Raw genomic sequence first — 26,154 nt, forward strand, 5'->3', positions numbered from 1 at the left:
GAAAGGTGCATTTTGCTAGACCCCACGCTGCAAGTGAGGCCTCACGCAGTCAGCACATATCAGAAAATCATGCACACACTGCCTGTGCTTTTCCATCCATTCTATTTTTATAGGGCTGTTTCAGTTGCTGCATGCTACTCCTTCGCTGTTTTTTGCTGGAGAGATTTTCTGATTCTCGCTGGCCATGGATAAGACCCTGCCAGCATCGCTGGGCCTTACAAAATTTGCCCCAAAAAGTCTATGCCAAAGCTACCAAATAAAGTGTCAAAACTCATTATTTTCTGTGGGACTTGTTCCCAGATCCTCCTAGAAAATAAATCCCATAGATATACAGGGTACCGACTTCTACAATTGCCACTGTACTACCGCTGTCAACTACTGGTAAAATAAACCAGTAAAAATAGTTAAATAGTTTTTCTTCCCCAACTATCTGGGATGCTTCCATTATTTACTAACATAATTCTCTATCTTAAATGATGGTTTGCGATTGTTTGTAGTCTAGTTCATTTTAATGTACAAAAAAAATTCAACATGCATTTGAAAATTGAAATAATTAAACTTGAAAAGATAGAACAAAAGACACCAACAGTTGAAATGGTCTATTGGCTTTGTGTGTCCCTGATTGCTTTGAAAGTTTACTAGATCAAAGTAAAATAAAAATATTATTCATGCAGAGAATTCCATCATTGTCACACCGGCATGCTTTATCAGAGAAGCAGGTGAGCGGAGAAAGAATGGGAGGAGATTAGACAGCAGAACAAAACTGAGCCTAAAGCTTTAAAGGAGATCAAAAGATATTATCCTTGGGGTGCTTTTCCCACTGGAGGATTCCTCCAGGATAAGGTTATGTAATGGCCAACGGTCTTGCCCTAGACATTCCTTAAAAATGAACCATTAAAATAGACTCTTTAAAAAAAATTAAATACAGCTGGCCTCCCAGTTGATACTGTATGAAACATGAGCATAGGTTTTCCAATTGGAAAGAAGTTGGGTGGTACCTAATTAGAGTGCACCTGACGTTAATGTGCTGGCCTGGCTGAATTTCTGGTTTAGATCATGTGGGCGACCTCCCAGCATGAATAAGTCTTTAATGGCTTGCAGCAGTTTACAAGGGATTGTACATGCAGGAAGTTATATTGAACTTGCCAAATGTCTAAGGAGTGGACTGCCCCAGGACTCTCCATTTTTCAGATAGAATCACAGAAAATAGGAGCAAGAGTAGGCCATTCGGCCCTTCGGGCCTGCTCCGCCATTCAAAATGATCATGGCTGATCGTCTAACTCAGTATCCTGTTCCCACTTTTTCCCCATAGCCCTTGATCCCTTTAGCATTAAGAAATATATCTATCTCCTTCTTGAATATATTTAATGACTTGGCCTCCACTGCCTTCTGTGGCAGAGCATTCCACAGGTTCACCACCCTCCGAGTGAAGAAATTTCTTCTCATCTCGGTTCTAAATGGCATATCCCGTATCCTGAGACTGTGACCCCTGGTTCTGGATTCCCCATTCATCGGGAACATCCTCCCTGCATCTAGTCTGTCTAGTCCTGTTAAAATTTTATATGTTTCGATGAGATCACCTCTCATTCTTCTAAACTCTCGTGAATATAGGCCAAGTCGACCCAATCTCTCCTCATATGTCAGTCCTGCCATCCCAGTAATCAGTCTGGTAAACCTTTGTTGCACTCCCTCCATGGCAAGGACATCCTTCCTCAGATAAGGAGACCAAAACTGCACACAATACTCCAGATGTGGTCTCACCAAGGCCCTGTACAACTGCAGTAAGACATCCCTGCTCCTGTACTCAAATCCTCTTGCAATGAACACCAACATACCATTCGCCTTCCTAACTGCTTCCTGCACCTGAATGCTCGCTTTCAGCGACTGGTGTACAAGGACACCCAGGTCTCGTTGCACCTCCCCTTTTCCCAATCTATCATCATTCAGATAATAATCTGGCTTTCTGTTTTTACAACCAAAGTGGATAACCTCACATTTATCCACGTTATACTGCATCTGCAATGTTCTTGCCCACTCACCCAACTTGTCTAAATCACATTGGAGCCTCTTTGCATCCTCCTCACAGCTCTCATTCCATCCCAGCTTTGTGTCGTCTGCAAACTTGGAAATGTTACATTCAGTTCCCTGATCCAAATCATTGATATATATTGTGAATAGCTGGGGCCCAAGCATTGATCCCTGTGGTACCCCACTAGTCACTGCCTGCCACCCGGAAAAAGACCCGTTTATTCCTACTCTCTGTTTCCTGTCTGTCAACCAATTCTCAATCCATGCCAGTATATTCCCCCCAATCCCATGTACTTAAATTTTGCACACTAACCTCTTGTGTGGGACCTTATCAAAAGCCTTCTGAAAATCCAAGTACACCACATCCACTGGTTCTCCCTATCTATTCTACTAGTTACCTCCTCAAAAAACTCCAGTAGATTTGTTAAGCATGATTTCCCTTTCACAAACCCATGCTGACTTTGTCCAATCCCGTTAATGCCCTCCAAGTCTTCTGTTCTCACATCCTTTATAATAGACTCTAGCATTTTCCCCACTACTGATGTTAGGCCAACTGGTCTGTAATTCCCTGTTTTTTCTCTCCCTCCTTTTTTAAATAGTGAGGTTACATTTGCCACCCTCCAATCTGTAGGAACTGTTCCAGAGTCTATCGAGTCTTAAAAGATAAGGGTCATCAAAATGTTATTGGAGCAAATCTGCAGGATTTACTACCGCTGAGTACCCAAACTAGTTGCTCAGAGTGAATGGGAGGCTAACACCAATGTAAATGCATCAGCAGTCTTGGCTGCAGTGCCACAAAATGCTTAGTGACCTCAACAAGTTTCCATTACCTTATATTAATGCATGCATGTTCCACCTTTCAGATGAAATGTTAAATCGAGGCCCTGTCTGCCCTCTCAGGTGGACTTAAAAGATCCCATGGCACTATTTAAGGAAGAGCAAGGCCATTCTCTCCAGTGTCCTGGCCAATGTTTATCCCTCAACCAACACCTAAAAACAGATTATCTGGTCATTATCACATTGCTGTGTGAAAATTGGCTGCCGCTTTTCCTACATTACAACAGTGACTACTCTTAAAAAGTACTTTATTCGCTGTAAAGCGCTTTGGGATGCCCTGAGGTTGTGAAAGGCGCCAAATGAAAGCAAGTCTTTTTTTTTCTACTATGAATGTACATTTTGCTGCAGCAACCTCCTTAACTCACATCCTTAAATACACTTCCCTGAAACAAATCCTTCCATGTGATGTAGCTGCATGACATGCATGTAATCATACCCAGTATGGGTATCTTTGTATGTCCAGAAGGTATTTGATAAGTTTCCGCACAAGAGAGTATTAGCAAACATGAAAGCGCATGAAATTGAGGGTAAGGATAAAGAGTTCATTCTCTGATTGGTGAGATGTGATAAGTGGTGTTCCCTAAACATCTTTACTGGGGTCTCAGCTTTTCACCATATATATTAATGACTTGTATGAAGGAATAGAGAGTTGTATATCCAAGTTTACAGATGCTGCTAAGTTATTAGGCACAGTAAATTGTGTGGATGGGAGCAGGAAGTTACAATGGAAAATAAACAGACTAAGTGAATGGGCAAAACAATAGTAGATGAGATTCAATGTGTGGAAGTGTGAGGTGATCCACTTTGGATCTGAGAAAGACAAATCGGAATATTTTCTTCATGGTGAGAGATTAAATGCTGTGAAGGACCAAAGGGATTTAGATGTCTATATACACAAATCACTAAAAGCTAGTGCACAGGTAGAAAAAGTAATCAAATAGGCTAATGTTATCTCAAAAGGATTGGAATTCAAAAGTGAGGAAGTGATGCTTCAGTTGTACAGCCCCTTGGTGTAGGAAAAACCTGATTTTCCAGTGATTTTTCAACCTGGACAATAGTCAAGCAAAGAGAATCACCCTCACAGTAGTTTCGTTAATCAAGAGTAATTATTTAATTATATAATCCATACGAGCATTCATGAAGCAAAATCAAACCATACATATGACCTTCTTCTACCTCTACTTAGTAATTTGCAACGTTATTATTTAATGATTTAACAATTCATACACACATCAGGCAAATCATTAATACATATCACCTTATACCTATGATTTTTCATCAAGGCCTGAAGGGTTATCAGCCTTTCGGCACTTGAGGCTCTTTTCTTCTTCCTGTTGTTAGGTCTTCTTGTAAGTTCTTCGACTGCAGTGAGAGAGATTTCGGTGCAAAGTCTTCTTTTATATTGTTTTGGACCAGTAAGACGTAGGATTGAGGAGAAGTGTCATTCTTTTTGTCCAATCGCTCTCTATTTGATACTCAGACTGGGACTCTTTGGTGTAGTTAAACTAAGATCATGTGATCACTGAAATGCACAGGTTTCTTTTATCTTGTGTGGAGGTCCTTTTTTATAACCGTTGTGTCTCCAATTCTGTGTGGGGCCCTCATCAAATGCGTTCTAGTCCGTTAATGTCTTGTTTAACATGGTACTTATCCCTTTCTTATCAGTAATTTTTACAAGCCAAATACCTATTAGAATCTTCTGAAAGCTTTTTCAATGTTTCTATGTTTGCAGGCTTGTTTCAAACTTCTTATAGTTGCTTTCCCAAACCATAACTTTGTAAACAACCTTTGATGTATGCTGTGATAGCAACATGTTGCCTTGTAAATTTCAGCAATCCCCTTTTCTTACAATACCCCCTGCAGTGATGAAAAGCTTGTGTTTGCAGGCTTGAAAGCTTTTCCAATGTTATCAACATCATTGAGGGTAAAAGACAGAATTTGGAGAACACAGTTTAAACCAATTCTGCTTACATGACTGTGTTTGCAGTTTTCAAATGTAATGTTTAAAAGGGACACTTTTAACCCTTTCCTTTAAATGTCTTTTGTTCAGGGGTTTTTATCCCCACATTGGTCAGACCCCATCTGAAGTACTGTGTTTAGCTTTAGACACCAAACCTCAGGAAAGATATATTGGCCTTGGAGGGGGTATCGTGCAGATTCACAGAATTATATCAGTGCTTAAATGGTTAAATTATGAAGACAGGTTGCATAAACTAGGCTTGTATTCCCTTGAGTATAGAAGATTGAGGGGTAATCGAGGGATTTAAAATGATTAAGGGATTCAGTAGAATAGATACAGTATTTCCTCTGGTGGGGGAATCCAGAACAAAAGAACATAATCTTAAAATTAGAGCTAGGCCATTTAGGAGTGAAATGAGGAAGCACTTTTTCACACAAAGGGTAGTGCAAATCTAGAACTCGCTTCCCCAAAAGGCTGTGAATGCAAGATTAGTTGAAATTTACAAGACTGAGATCAATAGATTTTTGTTAGGTAAGGGTATCAAGGAATATGGGACAAAGGCAGATAGATGCAGTATTGTCATAGATCAGTCATCATCTATTGAATGATGGAACAGGCTCGAAGGGCTGAATGGTCTACTCCTGTTCCTATGTTCCTCCTGATAATTTGAATTTATTACCTCAGCACATAAACATGAGGGTAAGCTGTTGATGCATTGGATATATAGAAAATATCATCAGTGATAGCCCTGCAAAAAGCTCAAAAAGAAAATATGCTTCAGCAGCTGCAACTTCAACCACTTCCTGCTCATTTATGGAGTCTTCTGCTCCTCTGTGTTGCCTTCCTCCTCTGGGTGCCTATTGATGCCTTGTTGGATGGCAATGTTTTGCAGCATGTAGCAGACTACAATGATCTAGGAGACTTTGAGCCATATCGTAAGGCGCCTCCTGATCTAAGTATCTGGAAGTGCTGCTTTGACATGCCTGTGGTTTGTTCCGTGATGACTCTGTTGATACATGCACCCAATTGTATCTGTGCTTTGTGGATGTACAGGGCTGTCACAGTGGTGCTATCAGCCAGGCTGTAGAGGGTAACGTTGGTCTCTAAGTCTCTAAGGGGGCTGCAGTCGCTGGGCGGGATGGGTAAGGATTTGGGCCTCAGAGAAGACGTCGGGGATCAGGAGGGAGAATCAGGACCTCGGGTAAGACCATGGACCGGCGGGAGGGATTGAGGGTCCGCGGCCTTGGAAGTTGGGGGCCGGGATGATCGGGAGGGCTTGGAGGCCAGCGGGAGGGGCAAGGGCCTGGATGTCGGAGGTGGAGGTCTCGGGACCAAGAGCGGCGATTGTGGTAAGTACTTGCCATTTTTAATTATGCAATGTTTAGGGTTGGTTTTCTCTGAGGCAAACCAATGTTGCAGCAGGCCCCTTATTTGCATATGCAAATGCACTAATGCCTGATCAGGCGTGGATAAAGGACGCCTCTTGTTTGTCCTTACCCAATAAATGGGCATCACACTTCCGGTTGGAAGTGTGCACATGCTTCCTGCCATAGGAGGCCGTGTAGTGCCTGAAAAACAGGCTACATGGGCCAATTTAACCCCCTAGGCCTCTGTGATTGTCTTTGATCTCCAGAATTATCCTGGAGGAATGTGTGGTTTTAGCAGAAAAGAGCAAGGCTCGATAGTGCTCGATATGGTCCAGCTATATTTGGTCATGGATGGCTAAACCAGTTGTGCACCAGGTACGCTTATGTCTGTGCCCGTTGGCTGTCGAAACAATATTGTATTTGGCCCATTATTATATTAAGATGAAATTCCCACATCTTTACAGCAAGAGCTTCATGCCTCCACCAAAACCTCAACTGGAAATGCTTGTTATGGGCAGGGACCTGGTGTGAGTGATCTCCAGCTATGCCTCCTGTCGATATCAGGCACATTTATAAGATGTAAACAATCCAATGATGTGACTGATTCTCTATTGTTTTACCCGATTCGGTGGACTGCCCATCTGCCTCTGAGCTGTGCTTCTGTCAGGGCAGATATTAAATGGTGTTGTCATACCAAAGATACCAGTTTCAAACCAGTACCTGTATACTGTAGACCCAAGTTATGTTACACTCAGTTCAATGTCAGTGGAGCAGAGTTCCTGATTCTGGATGGTTCTGCCCTCAAGCTTCTACTAATTTTCTCTCTTTAGCTAGTCACCAGATACTAAGCAAGACGGATGCAGATTAGTGCATCTTCCAGTGTTTTTTTCCCTGGAGAATTGCACCTCCAGGCAATCTAATGAAAATCTGCAACTCACTTGGCCATGTTTTTCTCTGTTTTATTATTTTTCAAAAAAAGTAGACTTGGGTGAGAACAACAGTAATGTCAGTAGAAAATGTTAATAGAAAATGCCAGCAGACTATGTTTGTGTTGGTCCTTCTCAAAGGATCCCTACCCCATCAAAAATGAATTAATGAGAATTAGCAAACTTTCAGAAAAAGCTGATTTTTGCTTGTTTAAGCTTTGTTAAAGGCCAGTTATGAAAAATTCATGCAGAATTATGCAGCTGTGGAGGATAATCAAAAATTGAATATTGCACTCCAGATCAAATTTGAACTTAGTGGGCTTAACAAAGGGAAAGATTTTGAAGCAGCATCACCGTAGTGAGAGAAAGAGCATACGGCAGTGGCCGGGTATCTCCAAGTGTAGGAAGAGAAAGAGCACAGAACAGTCACAGAGCAGGAGTGCAGAGGGCATGGGAAGCACACAGCTGTAACAGCAGGTATTTCTGCAGGCAGTAGTTACATTGCAACAGAGTCAACTAGCTGCATATGACCGAGAAGCCATGCATGTTCCTAAAGGTTGGTTAACAGGTGGTAAATTTCAAAGAAAAAAATGGGCATTTCTTCCATTTTTTGAACAAATTAACCAACTTTTTTTTTATTCGTTCATGGGATGTGGGTGTTGCTGGCGAGGCCGACATTTATTGCCCATCCCTAATTGCCCTTGAGAAGGTGGTGGTGAGCCGCTGCAGTCCGTGTGGTGAAGGTTCTCCCACAGTGCTGTTAGGAAGGGAGTTCCAGGATTTTGACCCAGCGACGATGAAGGAACGACGATGTATTTCCAAGACAGGATGGTGTGTGTCTTGATGGGGAACGTGCAGGTGGTGTTGTTCCCATGTGCCTGTTGCTCTTGTCCTTCTAGGTGGTAGAGGTCGTGGGTTTGGGAGGTGCTGTCGAAGAAGCCTTGACGAGTTGCTGCAGTGCATCCTGTTCATGGTACACACTGCAGCCACTGTGCGCCGATGGTGAAGGGAGTGAATGTTTATGGTGGTGGATGGGGTACCAATCAAGCGGGCTGCTTTATCCTGGATGGTGTCAAGCTTCTTGAGTGTTGGAGCTGCACTCATCCAGGAAAGTGGAGAGTATTCCATCACACTCCTGACTTGTGTCTTGTAGATGGTGGGAAGGCTTTGGGGAGTCTGGAGGTGCGTCACTCGCCACAGAATACCCAGCCTCTGACCTGCTCTTGTAGCCACAGTATTTATATGGCTGGTCCAGTTAAGTTTCTGGTCAATGGTGACCCCCAGGATGTTGATGGTGGGGGATTCGGTGATGGTAATGCCATTGAATGTCAAGGGGAGGTGGTTAGACTCTCTCTTGTTGGAGATAGTCATGGCCTGGTACTTGTCTGGCGCAAATGCTACTTGCCACTTATCGGCCCAAACCTGGATGTTGTCCAGGTCTTGCTGCATGTGGGCACGGACTGCTTCATTATCTGAGGGGTTACGAATGGAATACTAAAGTTTTGTTGATGGCCACAACCCCAACCAAAATTTTCCTGGAATGCTAATCCCAGGAAATCTGCAACATGTTACCTTGAAAACCATGGTTCTATTTTAATAGAGCTTTTTTACTTGCTCTGTGGTATTCCTTGCCATCTTTTGCTGGAGAACAAGAGCCAGAGAGTTATAATGTTCCACATCAGTTTGGACAATATCATTCAGCCAAGCAATGAAGACCCAGCAGCTCTTAGAGCAAAAAGTCTGCCAAAGGCCACAGACAAGGAATATGTGGGCTGCAAATGACTCAGAACAGTATAGTACTATGGGTACCACAATTATAAGTGGAAATACAGAACAAGTCCAGAACTTAGCGCTCCATAGCACAATATTTAGACTGCGCCTCAACCACCTGTCTCGTGTGTCTTTAATGAATTATTAAAAACAATTGAAGTTTTACGCTGCTTCAGTGCAGTAAAATCATTGAATTTTGGAGCACAGGAAGCCATTCTGTCCATTGCGCCGTATCTGGTTCTCTGAAGGAACTATTCACTTAGTCCCATTCCAAAAACAGTTAACATTTATATGGTGCCCTCACTTAGAAGACTGTTTTGGACAATTTATGGAGGGGAAGGAAAACACAAAGAGGGAAATGGGGAAGATTGGAGAGGTCAAAAGTACAGGCAAAGAAATAGGCTTTTAAGATGATGTATTTAGTCTCTTGGTATGAAAGATTAGGAAAAAAGAGCTACTCCAAAAGTCTGGTTAATCTTTTTGTATACTTTCCTTTTACGTTTGATTTGTTAGTACAGTATGCTGTAAAATGGAGACATATCACATTTATTGTGACAGTTGTGAACTTCTGGGTTACTGTACTTGACATTTAGTGAGTTTAGGAGAAGTGAATGTGGTGCAGCATTTGGATTTATTAATGATAAAATAGTGAGGTGCAGAGTATCATAACTAGGCTGATGCTAACTATTTTGTGGATTTTAATTATATTTAGCATTGCCCTACCCATATAGCAGAATTAGGGGTATACATATCCATAAATCAAACACTAAGAGCAAAAAATATTATTAAAATCTTATTTAATTTCACAGCAGAATCTCAAATTGTAGAAATTTTCATTCTATGTCCATTTAGATCCAAGCAATGCAGGAAATGCTAACCTCATGGAACTTATAACATAAGTTGCCCAAATACCCACTGCACCACCACCATAAAAGTAGCTAATCATAACTGAACCAGAATGTCTCTTACCTGTAGCCCCTTTTATATGTTACTGACACATTTTCCAAGGGCATTGCCACTTTGCTCAGTAGTTGCACCACTATCTGCATCAAATCACAATGGTCATCAGAAGCAAGTTTAGTTGAGTGAAGTTGTGTTCATGATCTTGAGACCTCTGTGAACCTAGCAAGGATGCATGCACAGAATTTTAGTATTCCTTCCTAAGCATTTACTTGAAAATCTATCATGAGAAATTCACTCCCCTTGCTAAACTCTAACCTTCATTTTTCACATGTTGATCAAGTAATGCTGAGGTATGTATCAAAAGATAATTTAGATGCTGCATAGCAAAGAAAATACTTTCTGAAATTATGTTCTGCTTTTCTATCATCTGTGTTGCCAGCGCCCTTAAAGAAGGAAAATCATTTTTTTTATATCCTCCCTAGATTGCTGTAATTTTGTATTATTAGAACTAAAACTTTTACTGTGGCTTTGTCTTATGCTTTCATTGTTGCTGGTCATTCTATTTTAGTTAAATGCAGTGTTTGATGCAGTAAGTTGAACCAACCCAGGCAAAGATGATGTATGGAAACAAGTAGTATTCAAGTGTCTATAAATTATTTTCTCTCCACAATAGCAGAACTCTTTAAAAAAAAAAAAATTATTATATCATTTTAGGCAGACCAAGCTATGTATACAACATGCTTTTTCTGTACCTGTTGAGAAGAAAAGAATCTGCCTTTGGGAGGGCATCGACAAAAGATACTAAAATGTTATACTAGTTGCAGCACCTGTGTAGATGAAACATGAAATCTTATTTTTTTTTAGCAAATAGTTCCTGTTGTGTGTTTCCAATCAAATGGCTAGCCTTTGCAAATCTTAAGATAAACTAGATGAAAAATGTGTAAGCATTCATATACTGGAATGTAAGTGGATTATTATTCAGCAGTGCAATAGTTTTTTAATCAGAAAATAGAGTTGCAGTGACAAAAGATGAGGAATAGGTCAGATGCTGGAGCTTTGATGTGGCACTAACGGTAATTGAACAGCCGCAAACCAAGCATGTGAGCGGGAAAGTAAATATACTTCAGTATTTGCCTTAGATTCAGCAGTCATTGACCAGACTTTCTATTTAGAGATTTTGCTGTTTCTGCACTCTATGGTGAAACAAACTACCATTCAAGTAATTTAATCCTGAATGTTATTGATTTTGGCAGATGATATACAGTGCAGTATGATTGAAGTCGGATACCTTGTATTATTTTTTTATATCCAATGATTTATGTATTGATATTCATGCTGTTCTCAAGTAAGAATAAAAATGTAAGCATGTACTTAATGTGGACATGTAAAATTCATGTGAAAATATTTTCTAATTTTGTAATACTCTGACAATATGATAAACTTTTTAATCTATAAAATCATTCCATTCCTTGTAGATCACTGTACTTTCTATAGTATATAGATTACTCCTAGTTAGTTATCATTCCTTTGTCACTTAATTGAAATCTTGTTTTACTTTTCTAAATTAAGCCTGAATGCAACTAATTAAATATGAATGTAACTAATCTGTAAACATCTTGAAAGTCCTAACTCCATCTGTATTGATTGGTTGTGTGTAATGTCTATAAAGCCTTGTGTCTGTGTGTGATTTGTTCAATTTTAACTACATGTAGTTTGGAAACTATGGCTATATTTCTTGTATCTCCACATTAGTGATGTTGTAATTATTCAGTGGAATGGACAGGGATTATGATGTTTGTACTTGGCCTTCAGGTTGTGTAGCCCACCTCTTGCCTTCTGAAAGCTACAATAATTAGTGCTGTCTCTGCCTCAACTGTAACTTGATTTACATTGAGTTATGGAGCTAGTACAAAATATTTTACTCTGTATTTACAAAAATGTCAATACTGTTTGGAGTTTTCTATCACTCGCTATGGAGGTAAAGCCCGAGCAGAAAAAAAACCATCTAATGCAATGATACGACACTTGCAGTCTCTTGTATGGAGTTAAAGCAGTAAATGGTTTGTGTAATTTCTGCATGGTGACAGATTTTTTAATTAACAGATAGTTATTAAGCAAAAACGTCACATTAGCTCTATGACTCCATACTCGGGACTCAGGCGAATGTGTTTGAGGAATATTTAAGATGTAAGAAAAGATGTAAGGAAGTCATTTGACATAGCGGAGGGTATTAAAGAACCTCTCCACTTTTAATTCATTAAAAAGACCTAAATCTGTGGGATAAATAGAATTCTTTTGGCCAGCAGAATAAGTATGACAAAGACTGACCATAACTCACTTGTGGCTTCTGTAGTCATCGGTTATCATTTGTGGATTTATTTACTATATCTTGTAGATGGTTTTAGCATATTCTTTTGTATGTTACAGGTATATAGTGATATTTAAAACAGCAATATAATATACTGTACCCCTGAATTAAAGAGCAGTGGTGATGGAAAAAAGTATATTTGAAGCTATTTTTCTCATTTTCATAAACCTTTGCAATAGAGAAAATGCTGCTTTGATACTTTCAGAGAAAGCATCATGCTGTTTTAATCCCGAATGTCTGGTTCAGCATTTTGTCAGAATAATTTTTAATTTCTTTCATTTTTGTTTAAATAGGAGGAAGCAATCCATGGATTTCGGGTTAGCAGCTACTTGGAATATATGGGAAATTTGGAACAATCCTACAGAACTACTATACTGACAGAAATGGAAAACATTAAATCATAAGTAGTGAAAATAACTTTAAAATTAAGGATTTATTTACTTTCTAGTAGCACCACCATCTTTAATTCTTATTTGCGTAACCTTTTTTTTACCATAGTAATAACAGAATTGTTTCAAAATATCTTACTGGAACAATATAAAGAAATTGTGTGTACAAGTTTGCACTGGTAATATAATTACATGTGCAAATAATATAACTTCTTATTTAGGTGGCATACTGTGAATGAAAAGCATGTTAAACAGTAGTAATTCTGCAAAGGTTTGAATAAAATTACCACAATTTCACTAAAAATCATCTGCAGAGTATTAAATAAAAATATTTTTGGGAGGGTTATATGAATACCTCTTTTTCATAACTTTCTCTCCAGTATGTTATTGTGAGAGCAGATATGTTGGATACAGTGAGGCTAAATTTCCACAGGCCTCATGATCGTCCGCCGTAACTGTCTCTGGGGTTTCCGTAGATCTTCTGCCGAAATTACGACGGATGATTGGGAGAACTGCCATGAAAATTCAACCCTAGAATCTATAAATGTTGGCAATTTATACATGCTCAAGAGACTGTGGATGACAGAATTTCAATGAATCTATTTATTTGTAAATGGGCAAGAAATTGTACTTGTGTAAAATAATCAAGATTGGGTTTTTGGTCTGTTAAATAAAAAGTGTACGTGAGTTATGTTTCGATAAGTGTTTTTCTGAAATTGTGGCACTACAGTTTTTTTAAATCCATCATATTGAACAGAAGTAAACTTCAAAAACAAGTCTACATTGTCTAGAACTTTATGCCATAGTAAAAGATTTCAGAATATAGTACTGTTGCACACCTGTTTATAAACACAAAAAGGATTTTCTTCTGGAATTACAATAGCTCCCTGACCTAACTCCAGGGGATATGGACGGAAATTCTTTAGATGTTCCCACTTGCCCCCACCACTTCCAAAATTCAGACTGGAAGCCGCAGGGGATGTGGAATTCACCTGCCCATATAGGGTGCGTATTTAAAGAACATGCAATTGACAGAAATATATCATCCAATAGATTTTCCATCATTTGTACCTTAGCAATGATGGCCACTAGGAACGCCAGTGCAAATGGCTGTCAAAATATGTGATTAGTGTTTAATTAAATCAAATTTTGAATTGTTATTAATAGCTAATTAACGAATTGGGAAAACAATCTTGCTCTTTAATTTCACAATGTTGTATTTTTTATCTTGTTAGTGCAAAACTACTTTATGTACATTTTCATATACTGGTACCCGCGCAGTCAATTGGAACATTTTTAGAGCTGGACTTGAACACATTGGGCCGGAAATTGCTTTTAAAATAACAATGAGACTAACAGCGCTCACCGTTATTAAAGGCAAAATCGAAGACCAAATTCCAGTGGCCGCACATGCGCAGTCAAGCACGGAAATCCAGAACTTGCTCTTCCTGGTTTGCCAGCGATGTGAGAGCTCCGTGCGCGGACTGACAGCTCCCCAGCAGGTTCTGCATTGGAAATCAATGGAGGAGAGTGAACTTGCTGCTAGTAAGTACCAACTAAAAAAAGTACACTCAAATATATCAGATCTAAACCAAGTTTTAATAGCGTGGTAAGTCTTAATGACTGCCAAACTACCTCTCTAGCGTTGAAAATTAAATTTTTAAAACGTGGATTCTCATTCGTTGCGATTTGAATAGTTGTTGTACATTTTTTTAAAAATTAAAATGTTATTTTTTACTTTTTCTTTCCATCTCTTTTAATTCAATATTTCTTACTCTCTCGCTGTCAATAACTGTTTTTACAATGATTTTACTGTTGTAGCTTGCACTTTCTGATTTCTTCGTGGCTTATCAACGATGCTGCATTCTGATTGGTTGAGGAAGTTAACGCTGAACTCTTCAGGTGCACATTAGAGGAAGTTCCCGCAGTATAGACCGCGGATACAACATGGGTAAATTAGTATGTAAGGAGCAGTGAGCGCCAGTCGTTCACCGCTCACAGCAATTTCCGGCCCATTACTTGCTTATGATTTTCACATTTCTATATGCATTGTAATATGAAGTCTGCATTTCATACTATAATTGCAATAGTTAGCATTTTTATCAAAATGTATTCCATACTGGACTTTGCTGATGTAACATTCAAACCTCTGAAGGCAGATTTCCAAAGAATTAAATTTCTTTCAGAGCTCAGGGGATCACAGTCTCTCCAACATGAACTGCCTCCAATTTAATAGAATTTAAATTGCTGAAGAATATTCCCTCATAATCTCTGTTCCAACCACATTGAAGGGAGTGAGTTTATTATGTGTTGTTAGCCTTGCTCCATTTTGCGAATAGGTTTAACTGTTTAAATATACTAATAATATTAACATTTTGATCAAATGTCTAAAGTATTTTGTTGCAGTAGATTTCATATTTCATAAAGCTGTGGAACTTTCAGGTAATATGAGCAATAAATTGTGTCAGTACTGATGACAAGTTTTCCCGTATGTTCTGAACTTGAGTCCATTTAGTTGTACTAACATCACACTATTATATACTGTAGAAAAAACCTGCAAGGTTTATAGCTAACAAATCTAATTGTTTAAGAACATAATAAATAGGAGCAGGAATAGGCCATATGGCCCCTCGAGCCTGCTCCACCATTTAATAAGATCATGGCTGATCTTCGACCTCAACTCCACTTTCTCGCCCGATCCCCATATGTCTTGATTCCCCTTGAGTCCAAAAATCTATCCATCTCAACCTTGAATAAACTCAATGACTCAGCATCCACAGCCCTCTGGGGTAGAGAATTCCAAAGATTCACAACCCTCTGAGTGAAGAAATTTCTCTTCGTCTCAGTCCTAAATGGCCAACCACTTATCCTGAGACTATGTGCTCTAGTTCTAGACTCTCCAGCCTCCAGAGAGAGGAAACAGCCTTTCAGCATCTACCCTGTCAAGCCCTCTCAGAATCTTATATGTTTCAATGAGATCACCTCTTATTCTTCAAAACTCCAGAGAGTGTAGGCCCATTTTACTCAATCTCTCCCCATAGATTCCAGCATTTTCCCAACTACTCATGTCAGGCTAACTGGCCCATAGTTCCCTATTTTCTCTCTCCCTCCTTTCTTGAATAGCGGTGTTATATTTGCTACCTTCCAATCCACTGGGACCGTTCTAGAATCTAGGGAATTTTGGAAGATCACAACCATTGCATCCACTATCTCTGTAGCCACCTCTTTTAGAATCTTAGGATGTAGGGCATCAGGTCCAGGGGATTTATTGGCTTTTAGTCCCATTAATTGATCCAGTACTTTTTCTTTACTAATCTTAATTACTTTAAGTGCCTCACTCTCATTGGTTCCCCACCATTTCTGGTATGCTTTTTGTGTCTACTACTGTGAAGATAGATACAAAATATTTGTTTAACGTCTCTGCCATTTCCTTATTCCCCATTATAATTCCTCCTGTCTCAGCCTCTAAGGGACCCACGTTTACTTTCACTACCCTCTTCCTTTTTACATACTTGTGGAAGCTCTTCCAATCTGTCTTTATATTTCTTGCTAGTTTACTCTCACATTCTATTTCCACCCTCTTTTATCAATTTGTTGGTCATCCTTTGCTGGTTTCTAAAATTCTCCCAATCCTCAGGCTTACTACTCTTCTTCGCAATATTATAAGCCTCTTCTTTTAATCTAATACTATTCTTAACTCCTTTAGTTAGCCACGGATGGATCACTTTTCCCATGGAGTTTTTATTCCTCAATGGAATGTATATTCGTTGAGAATTATGAAATATTTCTTTAAATGTTCGTCATTGCTTATCTACCGTCATATCTTTTAGTCTAATTTCCCAATCAACCTTAGCCAACTCGCCTCTCATACCTGTGTAATTGGCTTTGTTTAAGTTTAAGACTCTACTTTCAGACTTAAGTTCGTCACTCTCGAACTCAATGTGAAATTCTATCATATTATGATCAGTCCTCCCCTGAGATTATTAATTAACCCTGTCATTACACAAGACAAGATCTAAAATAGCCTGATCCCTGGTTGGTTCCCCTACGTATTGTTCTAGGAAACTGTCTTGAATGCATTCCATGAACTCATCCTCCAAACTTGCCCAATCCATATGAAGATTAAAGTCCCCCATGATTTTTACATTACCTTTGTTACAAGTTCTTATTTCTTGATTAACACTCTGTCCAACAGTATAACTACTGTTAGGGGGCCTATAAACTACTCCCACCAGTGCTTTCTGCCCCTTATTATTTCTTATCTCCACCCATACTGATTCTACTTCCTGATCTTCCGAGCCAAGATTCTTTCTCACTACTATCTTTACGTCATCCTTTATTATCAGGGCTAACCCCCTCCTTTTCCATTTGTCTGTTTTTTCGAAAAGTCAAGTACCCTGGAATGTTTAGTTCCCAACCTTCGTCACCCTGCAACCAAATCTCAGTAATGGCTACTAGATCAAACACATTTATCTCTATTTGTGCCATTAATTTGTCTGTCTTGTTACGAATGCTTCATACATTCAGATGAAGTGCCTTTAATTCTAACATTTTACTATTGTTCCCTGATTTGACCTTATTCACTGATGCCCTATTGCCGTAAAACTCTCTGTCCCTTCCTGACACTCTGCTTATCTTTACCCAAATCGCTACATTGCTGTATGGCCTTGATTTTTCTCTTTAGATTTATAACTTTAGCCTTACCTGAACCCTGTCCCCGCCTTTTTAGTTTAAAGCCCTATCTACAGCCCTAGTTATTCGATTTGCCAGGACACTGGTCTCAGCCTGGTTTAAGTGGAGCGCGTCCCAATGGAACAGCTCCCTCTTTTCTCAGTACTGGTGCTAGTGCCCCATGAATTGAAACCCCTGTCTCCCACACCACTCTTTGAGCCACGCATTTAACTCTCTGATCTGTTTGTCCCTATGCCAATTTGCACTTGGCTCAGGTTGTAGTCCAGAGATTATTACCTTTGAGGTTCTGTTTATTAATTTGGACCCTAGCTCCTCAGACTCCATCAGCAGAACCTCATTCCTAGTTCTACCTATGTCGTTGGTTGCGATGTGGACCACAGCAACTGGATCCTCCCCCTCATGCTCCAAGTTCTTTTCCAGCCATGAGGAGGTATCCTTAATCCTGGCACTGGGCAGGCAACACAGCCTTCAGGACTCCTGGTCGTGGCTACAGAGAACAGTATCTATCTATCCCCCTGACTATACTATCCCCTACAATTACCACATTCCTTATTACTCCCCCCTCTTGAATGGCCTCCTGTACCACAGTTCTATGGTCAAATTGCCCATCCTCCCTGCAGTCTTTGTTCTCATCCACACAGGTAACAAGTACCTCGTACCTGCTGGACAAGGTCAAAGACTGAGACTCCTCCATCACTGCATCCAGGGACCCCCCTACCTGCCCAACTCGCAATCACATCCTTCTGTCCCTGACCATTGACCAAATCTAAACTACTACCTAGACTAAGGAGTGTGACTGCCTCCTGGATCGAAGCGTCCCAATAACTCTCCCCCTCCCTGATATATCGCAACGTCTGCAGCTCGGACTCCAGCTCAACAACTCCGAGCCAAAGCTCCCCAAGTTACAGATACTTACTGCAGATGTGGTTGCTCAAGATCTCGCTGGTCTCCACCAACTCCCACATGCTGCAGTTACGACATCACCTGCACTGCCATCCCTATCTAACCTTATTTTATATATTTAAATAGTTCAACTTTTTATTCACTCGATAGTTTTTAGTTTTATTAACTCATTAGTTTACCTTGTTTAAATTATTGATTCAATAAAGTAACAGCAAAGTTATAGCTTCTCGGCTCTCAGTTTAACCCACTGCCCTAACTTGGAAAGCAAAAAAAAACGGTAATATTCACCAACCAATCACCTACCTGCTGTCCTGTGACATCACTATTTGATTTTTTTTTGTTTCTTTATATTTGTTTTTGATTTCACCAAAACCTCCCGCTCAGGACCCCCCTCTCACCCCCCTTTTACAGGGAGTTGTTCCTGGGCCTCCCGCTCAGGACCCCCCTCTCACCCCCCTTTTACAGGGAGTGGTTCCTGGCCCTCCCGCTCAGGACCCCCCTCTCACCCCCCTTTTACAGGACGTGGTTCCTGGGCCTCCCGCTCAGGACCCCCCTCTCGCCCCCCTTTTACAGGGAGTTGTTCCTGGGCCTCCCGCTCAGGACCCCCCTCTCGCCCCCCTTTTACAGGGAGTGGTTCCTGGCCCTCCCGCTCAGGACCCCCCTCTCACCCCCCTTTTACAGGACGTGGTTCCTGGGCCTCCCGCTCAGGACCCCCCTCTCACCCCCCATTTACAGGGAGTGGTTCCTGGGCCTCCCGCTCAGGACCCCCCTCTCACCCCCCTTTTACAGGGAGTGGTTCCTGGCCCTCCCGCTCAGGACCCCCCTCTCGCCCCCCTTTTACAGGGCGTGGTTCCTGGGCCTCCCGCTCAGGACCCCCCTCTCACCCCCCTTTTACAGGGAGTGGTTCCTGGGCCTCCCGCTCAGGACCCCCCTCTCACCCCCCTTTTACAGGGAGTGGTTCCTGGGCCTCCCGCTCAGGACCCCCCTCTCGCCCCCCTTTTACAGGGAGTGGTTCCTGGGCCTCCCGTTCAGGACCCCCCCTCTCACCCCCCCTTTCACAGGGCGTGGTTCCTGGGCCTCCCGCTCAGGACCCCCCTCTCGCCCCCCTTTTACAGGGAGTGGTTCCTGGGCCTCCCGCTCAGGACCCCCCTCTCACCCCCCTTTTACAGGGAGTGGTTCCTGGGCCTCCCGCTCAGGACCCCCCTCTCACCCCCCTTTTACAGGGAGTGGTTCCTGGGCCTCCCACTCAGGACCCCCCTCTCACCCCCCTTTTACAGGGAGTGGTTCCTGGGCCTCCCACTCAGGACCCCCCTCTCACCCCCCTTTTACAGGGAGTGGTTCCTGGGCCTCCCACTCAGGACCCCCCTCTCACCCCCCTTTTACAGGGAGTGGTTCCTGGGCCTCCCGCTCAGGACCCCCCTCTCACCCCCCATTTACAGGGAGTGGTTCCTGGGCCTCCCGCTCAGGACCCCCCTCTCACCCCCCTTTTACAGGGAGTTGTTCCTGGGCCTCCCGCTCAGGACCCCCCTCTCGCCCCCCTTTTACAGGGCGTGGTTCCTGGGCCTCCCGCTCAGGACCCCCCTCTCACCCCCCTTTTACAGGGAGTGGTTCCTGGGCCTCCCGCTCAGGACCCCCCTCTCACCCCCCTTTTACAGGGAGTGGTTCCTGGGCCTCCCGCTCAGGACCCCCCTCTCACCCCCCTTTTACAGGGAGTGGTTCCTGGCCCTCCCGCTCAGGACCCCCCTCTCGCCCCCCTTTTACAGGGCGTGGTTCCTGGGCCTCCCGCTCAGGACCCCCCTCTCACCCCCCTTTTACAGGGAGTGGTTCCTGGGCCTCCCGCTCAGGACCCCCCTCTCACCCCCCTTTTACAGGGAGTGGTTCCTGGGCCTCCCGCTCAGGACCCCCCTCTCGCCCCCCTTTTACAGGGAGTGGTTCCTGGGCCTCCCGTTCAGGACCCCCCCTCTCACCCCCCCTTTCACAGGGCGTGGTTCCTGGGCCTCCCGCTCAGGACCCCCCTCTCGCCCCCCTTTTACAGGGAGTGGTTCCTGGGCCTCCCGCTCAGGACCCCCCTCTCACCCCCCTTTTACAGGGAGTGGTTCCTGGGCCTCCCGCTCAGGACCCCCCTCTCACCCCCCTTTTACAGGGAGTGGTTCCTGGGCCTCCCACTCAGGACCCCCCTCTCACCCCCCTTTTACAGGGAGTGGTTCCTGGGCCTCCCACTCAGGACCCCCCTCTCACCCCCCTTTTACAGGGAGTGGTTCCTGGGCCTCCCACTCAGGACCCCCCTCTCACCCCCCTTTTACAGGGAGTGGTTCCTGGGCCTCCCGCTCAGGACCCCCCTCTCACCCCCCATTTACAGGGAGTGGTTCCTGGGCCTCCCGCTCAGGACCCCCCTCTCACCCCCCTTTTACAGGGAGTTGTTCCTGGGCCTCCCGCTCAGGACCCCCCTCTCACCCCCCTTTTACAGGGAGTGGTTCCTGGGCCTCCCGCTCAGGACCCCCCTCTCACCCCCCTTTTACAGGGAGTGGTTCCTGGGCCTCCCGCTCAGGACCCCCCTCTCACCCCCCTTTTACAGGGAGTGGTTCCTGGGCCTCCCGCTCAGGACCCCCCTCTCACCCCCCCTTTTACAGGGAGTTGTTCCTGGGCCTCCCGCTCAGGACCCCCCTCTCGCCCCCCTTTTACAGGGAGTGGTTCCTGGGCCTCCCGCTCAGGACCCCCCTCTCGCCCCCCTTTTACAGGGAGTGGTTCCTGGGCCTCCCGCTCAGGACCCCCCTCTCACCCCCCTTTTACAGGGAGTGGTTCCTGGGCCTCCCGCTCAGGACCCACCTCTCGCCCCCCTTTTACAGGGAGTGGTTCCGGGGACTCCCGCTCAGGTCCGTCCTCTCACCCCCCTTTTACAGGGAGTGGTTCCTGGGCCTCCCGCTCAGGACCCCCCTCTCACCCCCCTTTTACAGGGAGTGGTTCCTGGGCCTCCCGCTCAGGACCCCCCTCTCACCCCCCTTTTACAGGGAGTGGTTCCTGGGCCTCCCGCTCAGGACCCCCCTCTCACCCCCCCTTTTACAGGGAGTGGTTCCTGGGCCTCCCGCTCAGGTCCACCCTCTGACCCCCCTTTTACAGGGAGTGGTTCCTGGGCCTCCCGCTCAGGACCCCCCTCTCACTCTCCTTTTACAGGGAGTGGTTCCTGGGCCTCCCGCTCAGGTCCGTCCTCTCACCCCCCTTTTACAGGGAGTGGTTCCTGTGCCTCCCGCTCAGGACCCCCCTCTGACCCCCTTTTACAGGGAGTTGTTCCTGGGCCTCCCGCTCAGGTCCACCCTCTCACCCCCCCTTTTACAGGGAGTTGTTCCTGGGCCTCCCGCTCAGGACCCCCCTCTCACCCCCCTTTTACAGGGAGTGGTTCCTGGGCCTCCCGCTCAGGACCCCCCTCTCGCCCCCCTTTTACAGGGAGTGTTTCCTGGGCATCCCGCTCAGGACCCCCCTCTCACCCCCCTTTTACAGGGAGTGGTTCCTGGGCCTCCCGCTCAGGACCCCCCTCTCACCCCCCTTTTACAGGGAGTGGTTCCTGGGCCTCCCGCTCAGGTCCGCCCTCTCACCCCCCTTTTACAGGGAGTGGTTCCTGGGCCTCCCGCTCAGGTCCGTCCTCTCACCCCCCTTTTACAGGGAGTGGTTCCTGTGCCTCCCGCTCAGGACCCCCCTCTGACCCCCTTTTACAGGGAGTTGTTCCTGGGCCTCCCGCTCAGGTCCACCCTCTCACCCCCCCTTTTACAGGGAGTTGTTCCTGGGCCTCCCGCTCAGGACCCCCCTCTCACCCCCCTTTTACAGGGCGTGGTTCCTGGGCCTCCCGCTCAGGTCCGTCCTCTCACCCCCCTTTTACAGGGAGTTGTTCCTGGGCCTCCCGCTCAGGACCCCCCTCTCACCCCCCTTTTACAGGGCGTGGTTCCTGGGCCTCCCGCTCAGGTCCGTCCTCTCACCCCCCTTTTACAGGGAGTGGTTCCTGGCCCTCCCGCTCAGGACCCCCCTCTCGCCCCCCCTTTTACAGGGAGTGGTTCCTGGGCCTCCCGCTCAGGACCCCCCTCTCACTCCCCCTTTTACAGGACGTGGTTCCTGGGCCTCCCGCTCAGGACCCCCCTCTCACCCCCCCCCCTTTTACAGGGAGTGGTTCCTGGGCCTCCCGCTTAGGACCCTGGTCTCACCCCCCTCCCCTTTTACAGGGAGTGGTTCCCGGGCCTCCCGTTCAGGACCCCCCTCTCACCCCCCATTTTACAGGGCGTGGTTCCTGGGATCCCGCTCAGGACCCCCCCTCTCACGCCCCTTTTACAGGGAGTGCTTCCTGGGCCTCCCGCTCAGGACCCCCCTCTCACCCCCCTTTTACAGGGAGTGGTTCCTGGGCCTCCCGCTCAGGACCCACCTCTCGCCCCCCTTTTACAGGGAGTGGTTCCTGGGCCTCCCGCTCAGGACCCCCCTCTCACCCCCCTTTTACAGGGACTTGTTCCTGGGCCTCCCGCTCAGGACCCCCCTCTCACCCCCCTTTTACAGGGAGTGGTTCCTGGGCCTCCCGCTCAGGTCCGCCCTCTCACCCCCCTTTTACAGGGAGTGGTTCCTGAGCCTCCCGCTCAGGACCCCCCTCTCACCCCCCTTTTACAGGGAGTTGTTCCAGGGCCTCCCGCTCAGGACCCCCCTCTCACCTCCCCTTTTGCAGGACGTGGTTCCTGGGCCTCCCGCTCAGGACCCCCCTCTCACCCCCCCCCTTTTACAGGGAGTGGTTCCTGGGCCTCCCGTTCAGGACCCCCCCTCTCACCCCCCCTTTCACAGGGCGTGGTTCCCGGGCCTCCCGCTCAGGAACCCCCCTCTCACCCCCCTTTTACAGGGAGTGGTTCCTGGGCCTCCCGCTCAGGACCCCCCTCTCACCCCCCTTTTACAGGGAGTGGTTCCTGGGCCTCCCGCTCAGGAACCCCCCTCTCACCCCCCTTTTACAGGGAGTGGTTCCTGGGCCTCCCGCTCAGGTCCGTCCTCTCACCCCCCTTTTACAGGGAGTGGTTCCTGGGCCTCCCGCTCAGGACCCCCCTCTCACCCCCCCTTTTACAGGGCGTGGTTCCTGGGCCTCCCGCTCAGGACCCCCCTCTCACCCCACTTTTACAGGGCATGGTTCCTGGGCCTCCCGCTCAGGACCCCCTCTCACCCCCCTTCTACAGGGAGTTGTTCCTGGGCCTCCCGCTCAGGACCCCCCTCTCACCCCCCCTTTTACAGGACGTGGTTCCTGGGCCTCCCGCTCAGGACCCCCCTCTCACCCCCCCCCCTTTTACAGGGAGTGGTTCCTGGGCCTCCCGCTTAGGACCCCGGTCTCACCCCCCCCCCCCCTTTTACAGGGAGTGGTTCCTGGGCCTCCCGTTCAGGACCCCCCTCTCACCCCCCTTTTACAGGGAGTTGTTCCTGGGCCTCCCGCTCAGGACCCCCCTCTCACCCCCCCTTTTACAGGACGTGGTTCCTGGGCCTCCCGCACAGGACCCCCCTCTCACCCCCCATTTTACAGGGAGTGGTTCCTGGGCCTCCCGCTCAGGTCCGCCCTCTCACCCCCCTTTTACAGGGAGTGGTTCCTGGGCCTCCCGCTCAGGACCCCCCTCTCACCCCCCTTTTACAGGGAGTGGTTCCTAGGCCTCCCGCTCAGGACCCCCCTCTCGCCCCCCTTTTACAGGGAGTGGTTCCTGGGCCTCCCGCTCAGGACCCCCCTCTCACCCCGCTTTTACAGGGAGTGGTTCCTGGGCCTCCCGCTCAGGACCCACCTCTCGCCCCCGTTTTACAGGGAGTGGTTCCTGGGCCTCCCGCTCAGGACCCCCCTCTCACCCCCCTTTTACAGGGAGTGGTTCCTGGGCCTCCCGCTCAGGACCCCCCTCTCACCCCCCTTTTACAGGGAGTGGTTCCTGGGCCTCCCTCTCAGGACCCCCCTCTCGCCCCCCTTTTACAGGGAGTGGTTCCTGGGCCTCCCGCTCAGGACCCCCCTCTCACCCCCCTTTTACAGGGAGTGGTTCCTGGGCCTCCCGCTCAGGACCCACCTCTCGCCCCCCTTTTACAGGGAGTGGTTCCTGGGCCTCCCGCTCAGGACCCCCCTCTCACCCCCCTTTTACAGGGAGTGGTTCCTGGGCCTCCCGCTCAGGACCCCCCTCTCACCCCCCCTTTTACAGGGAGTGGTTCCTGGGCCTCCCGCTCAGGTCCGCCCTCTCACCCCCCTTTTACAGGGAGTGGTTCCTGGGCCTCCCACTCAGGACCCCCCACTCACCCCCCCTTTTACAGGGAGTGGTTCCTGGGCCTCCCGCTCAGGACCCCCCTCTCACCCTCCTTTTACAGGGAGTGGTTCCTGGGCCTCCCGCTCAGGTCCACCCTCTCAACCCCCCTTTTACAGGGAGTTGTTCCTGGGCCTCCCACTCAGGACCCCCCTCTCACCCCCCTTTTACAGGGCGTGGTTCCTGGGCCTCCCGCTTAGGACCCTGGTCTCACCCCCCCCCCTTTTACAGGGAGTGGTTCCCGGGCCTCCCGTTCAGGACCCCCCTCTCACCCCCCTTTTACAGGGAGTGGTTCCTGGGCCTCCCGTTCAGGACCCCCCTCTCACCCCCCTTTTACAGGGAGTGGTTCCTGGGCCTCCCGCTCAGGACCCCCCTCTCACCCCCCTTTTACAGGGACTTGTTCCTGGGCCTCCCGCTCAGGACCCCCCTCTCACCACCCTTTTACAGGGAGTTGTTCCTGGGCCTCCCGCTCAGGACCCCCCTCTCACCCCCCCTTTTACAGGACGTGGTTCCTGGGCCTCCCGCTCAGGACCCCCCTCTCACCCCCCCCCCTTTTACAGGGACTGGTTCCTGGGCCTCCCGCTTAGGACCCCCCTCTCACCCCCCCCCCTTTTACAGGGAGTGGTTCCTGGGCCTCCCGCTCAGGACCCCCCTCTCACCCCCCTTTTACAGGGAGTGGTTCCTGGGCCTCCCGCTCAGGGCCCCCCTCTCACCCCCCTTTTACAAGGAGTGGTTCCTGGGCCTCCCGCTCAGGACCCCCCTCTCACCCCCCTTTTACAGGGAGTGGTTCCTGGGCCTCCCGCTCAGGACCCCCCTCTCACCCCCCTTTTACGGGGAGTGGTTCCTCGGCCTCCCGCTCAGGACCCCCCTCTCACCCCCCTCTTACAGGGCGTGGTTCCTGGGCCTCCCGCTCAGGTCCGTCCTCTCACCCCCCTTTTACAGCGAGTGGTTCCTGTGCCTCCCGCTCAGGACCCCCCTCTGACCCCCCTTTTACAGGGAGTTGTTCCTGGGCCTCCCGCTCAGGACCCCCCTCTGACCCCCCTTTTACAGGGAGTTGTTCCTGGGCCTCCCGCTCAGGACCCCCCTCTCACCCCCCCCCTTTCACAGGGCGTGGTTCCTGGGCCTCCCGCTCAGGTCCGTCCTCTCACCCCCCTTTTACAGGGAGTGGTTCCTGGGCCTCCCGCTCAGGACCCCCCTCTCACCCCCCTTTTACAGGGCGTGGTTCCTGGGCCTCCCGCTCAGGACCCCCCTCTCACCCCCCCCTTTTACAGGGAGTGGTTCCTGGGCCTCCCGCTTAGGACCCTGGTCTCACCCCCCCCCCCCCCTTTTACAGGGAGTGGTTCCCGGGCCTCCCGTTCAGGACCCCCCTCTCACCCCCCATTTTACAGGGCGTGGTTCCTGGGCCTCCCGCTCAGGACCCCCCTCTCACCCCCCTTTTACAGGGAGTTGTTCCTGGGCCTCCCGTTCAGGACCCCCCTCTCACCCCCCTTTTTACAGGGCGTGGTTCCTGGGCCTCCCGCTCAGGACCCCCCTCTCACCCCCCTTTTACAGGGAGTTGTTCCTGGGCCTCCCGCTCAGGACCGCCCTCTCACCCCCCCTTTTACAGGACGTGGTTCCTGGGCCTCCCGCTCAGGACCCCCCTCTCACCCTCCTTTTACAGGGAGTGGTTCCTGGGCCTCCCGCTCAGGACCCCCCTCTCACCCCCCCCCTTTTACAGGGAGTGGTTCCTGGGCCTC

At 47.5% G+C, this 26,154-nt stretch overlaps 1 protein-coding gene across 1 annotated transcript in view; it reads left to right on the forward strand.

The window, feature by feature from the left end:
- tbc1d32 (TBC1 domain family, member 32) overlaps window positions 1-13,235 on the forward strand; it is a 252,709-nt gene extending 239,474 nt beyond the window's left edge. Inside the window, exon 34 of the mRNA XM_067984662.1 lies at window positions 12,453-13,235. Coding sequence (XP_067840763.1) covers window positions 12,453-12,563 — 111 coding nt within the window. The 3' untranslated portion in view covers window positions 12,564-13,235. The remainder of the gene's footprint in view (window positions 1-12,452) is intronic.
- The last annotated feature ends 12,919 nt before the right edge of the window (window positions 13,236-26,154 follow it).

Source organism: Heptranchias perlo, chromosome 5 (genome assembly GCF_035084215.1).
Source record: "Heptranchias perlo isolate sHepPer1 chromosome 5, sHepPer1.hap1, whole genome shotgun sequence".
NCBI classification, from domain to species: Eukaryota; Metazoa; Chordata; class Chondrichthyes; order Hexanchiformes; family Hexanchidae; genus Heptranchias; species Heptranchias perlo.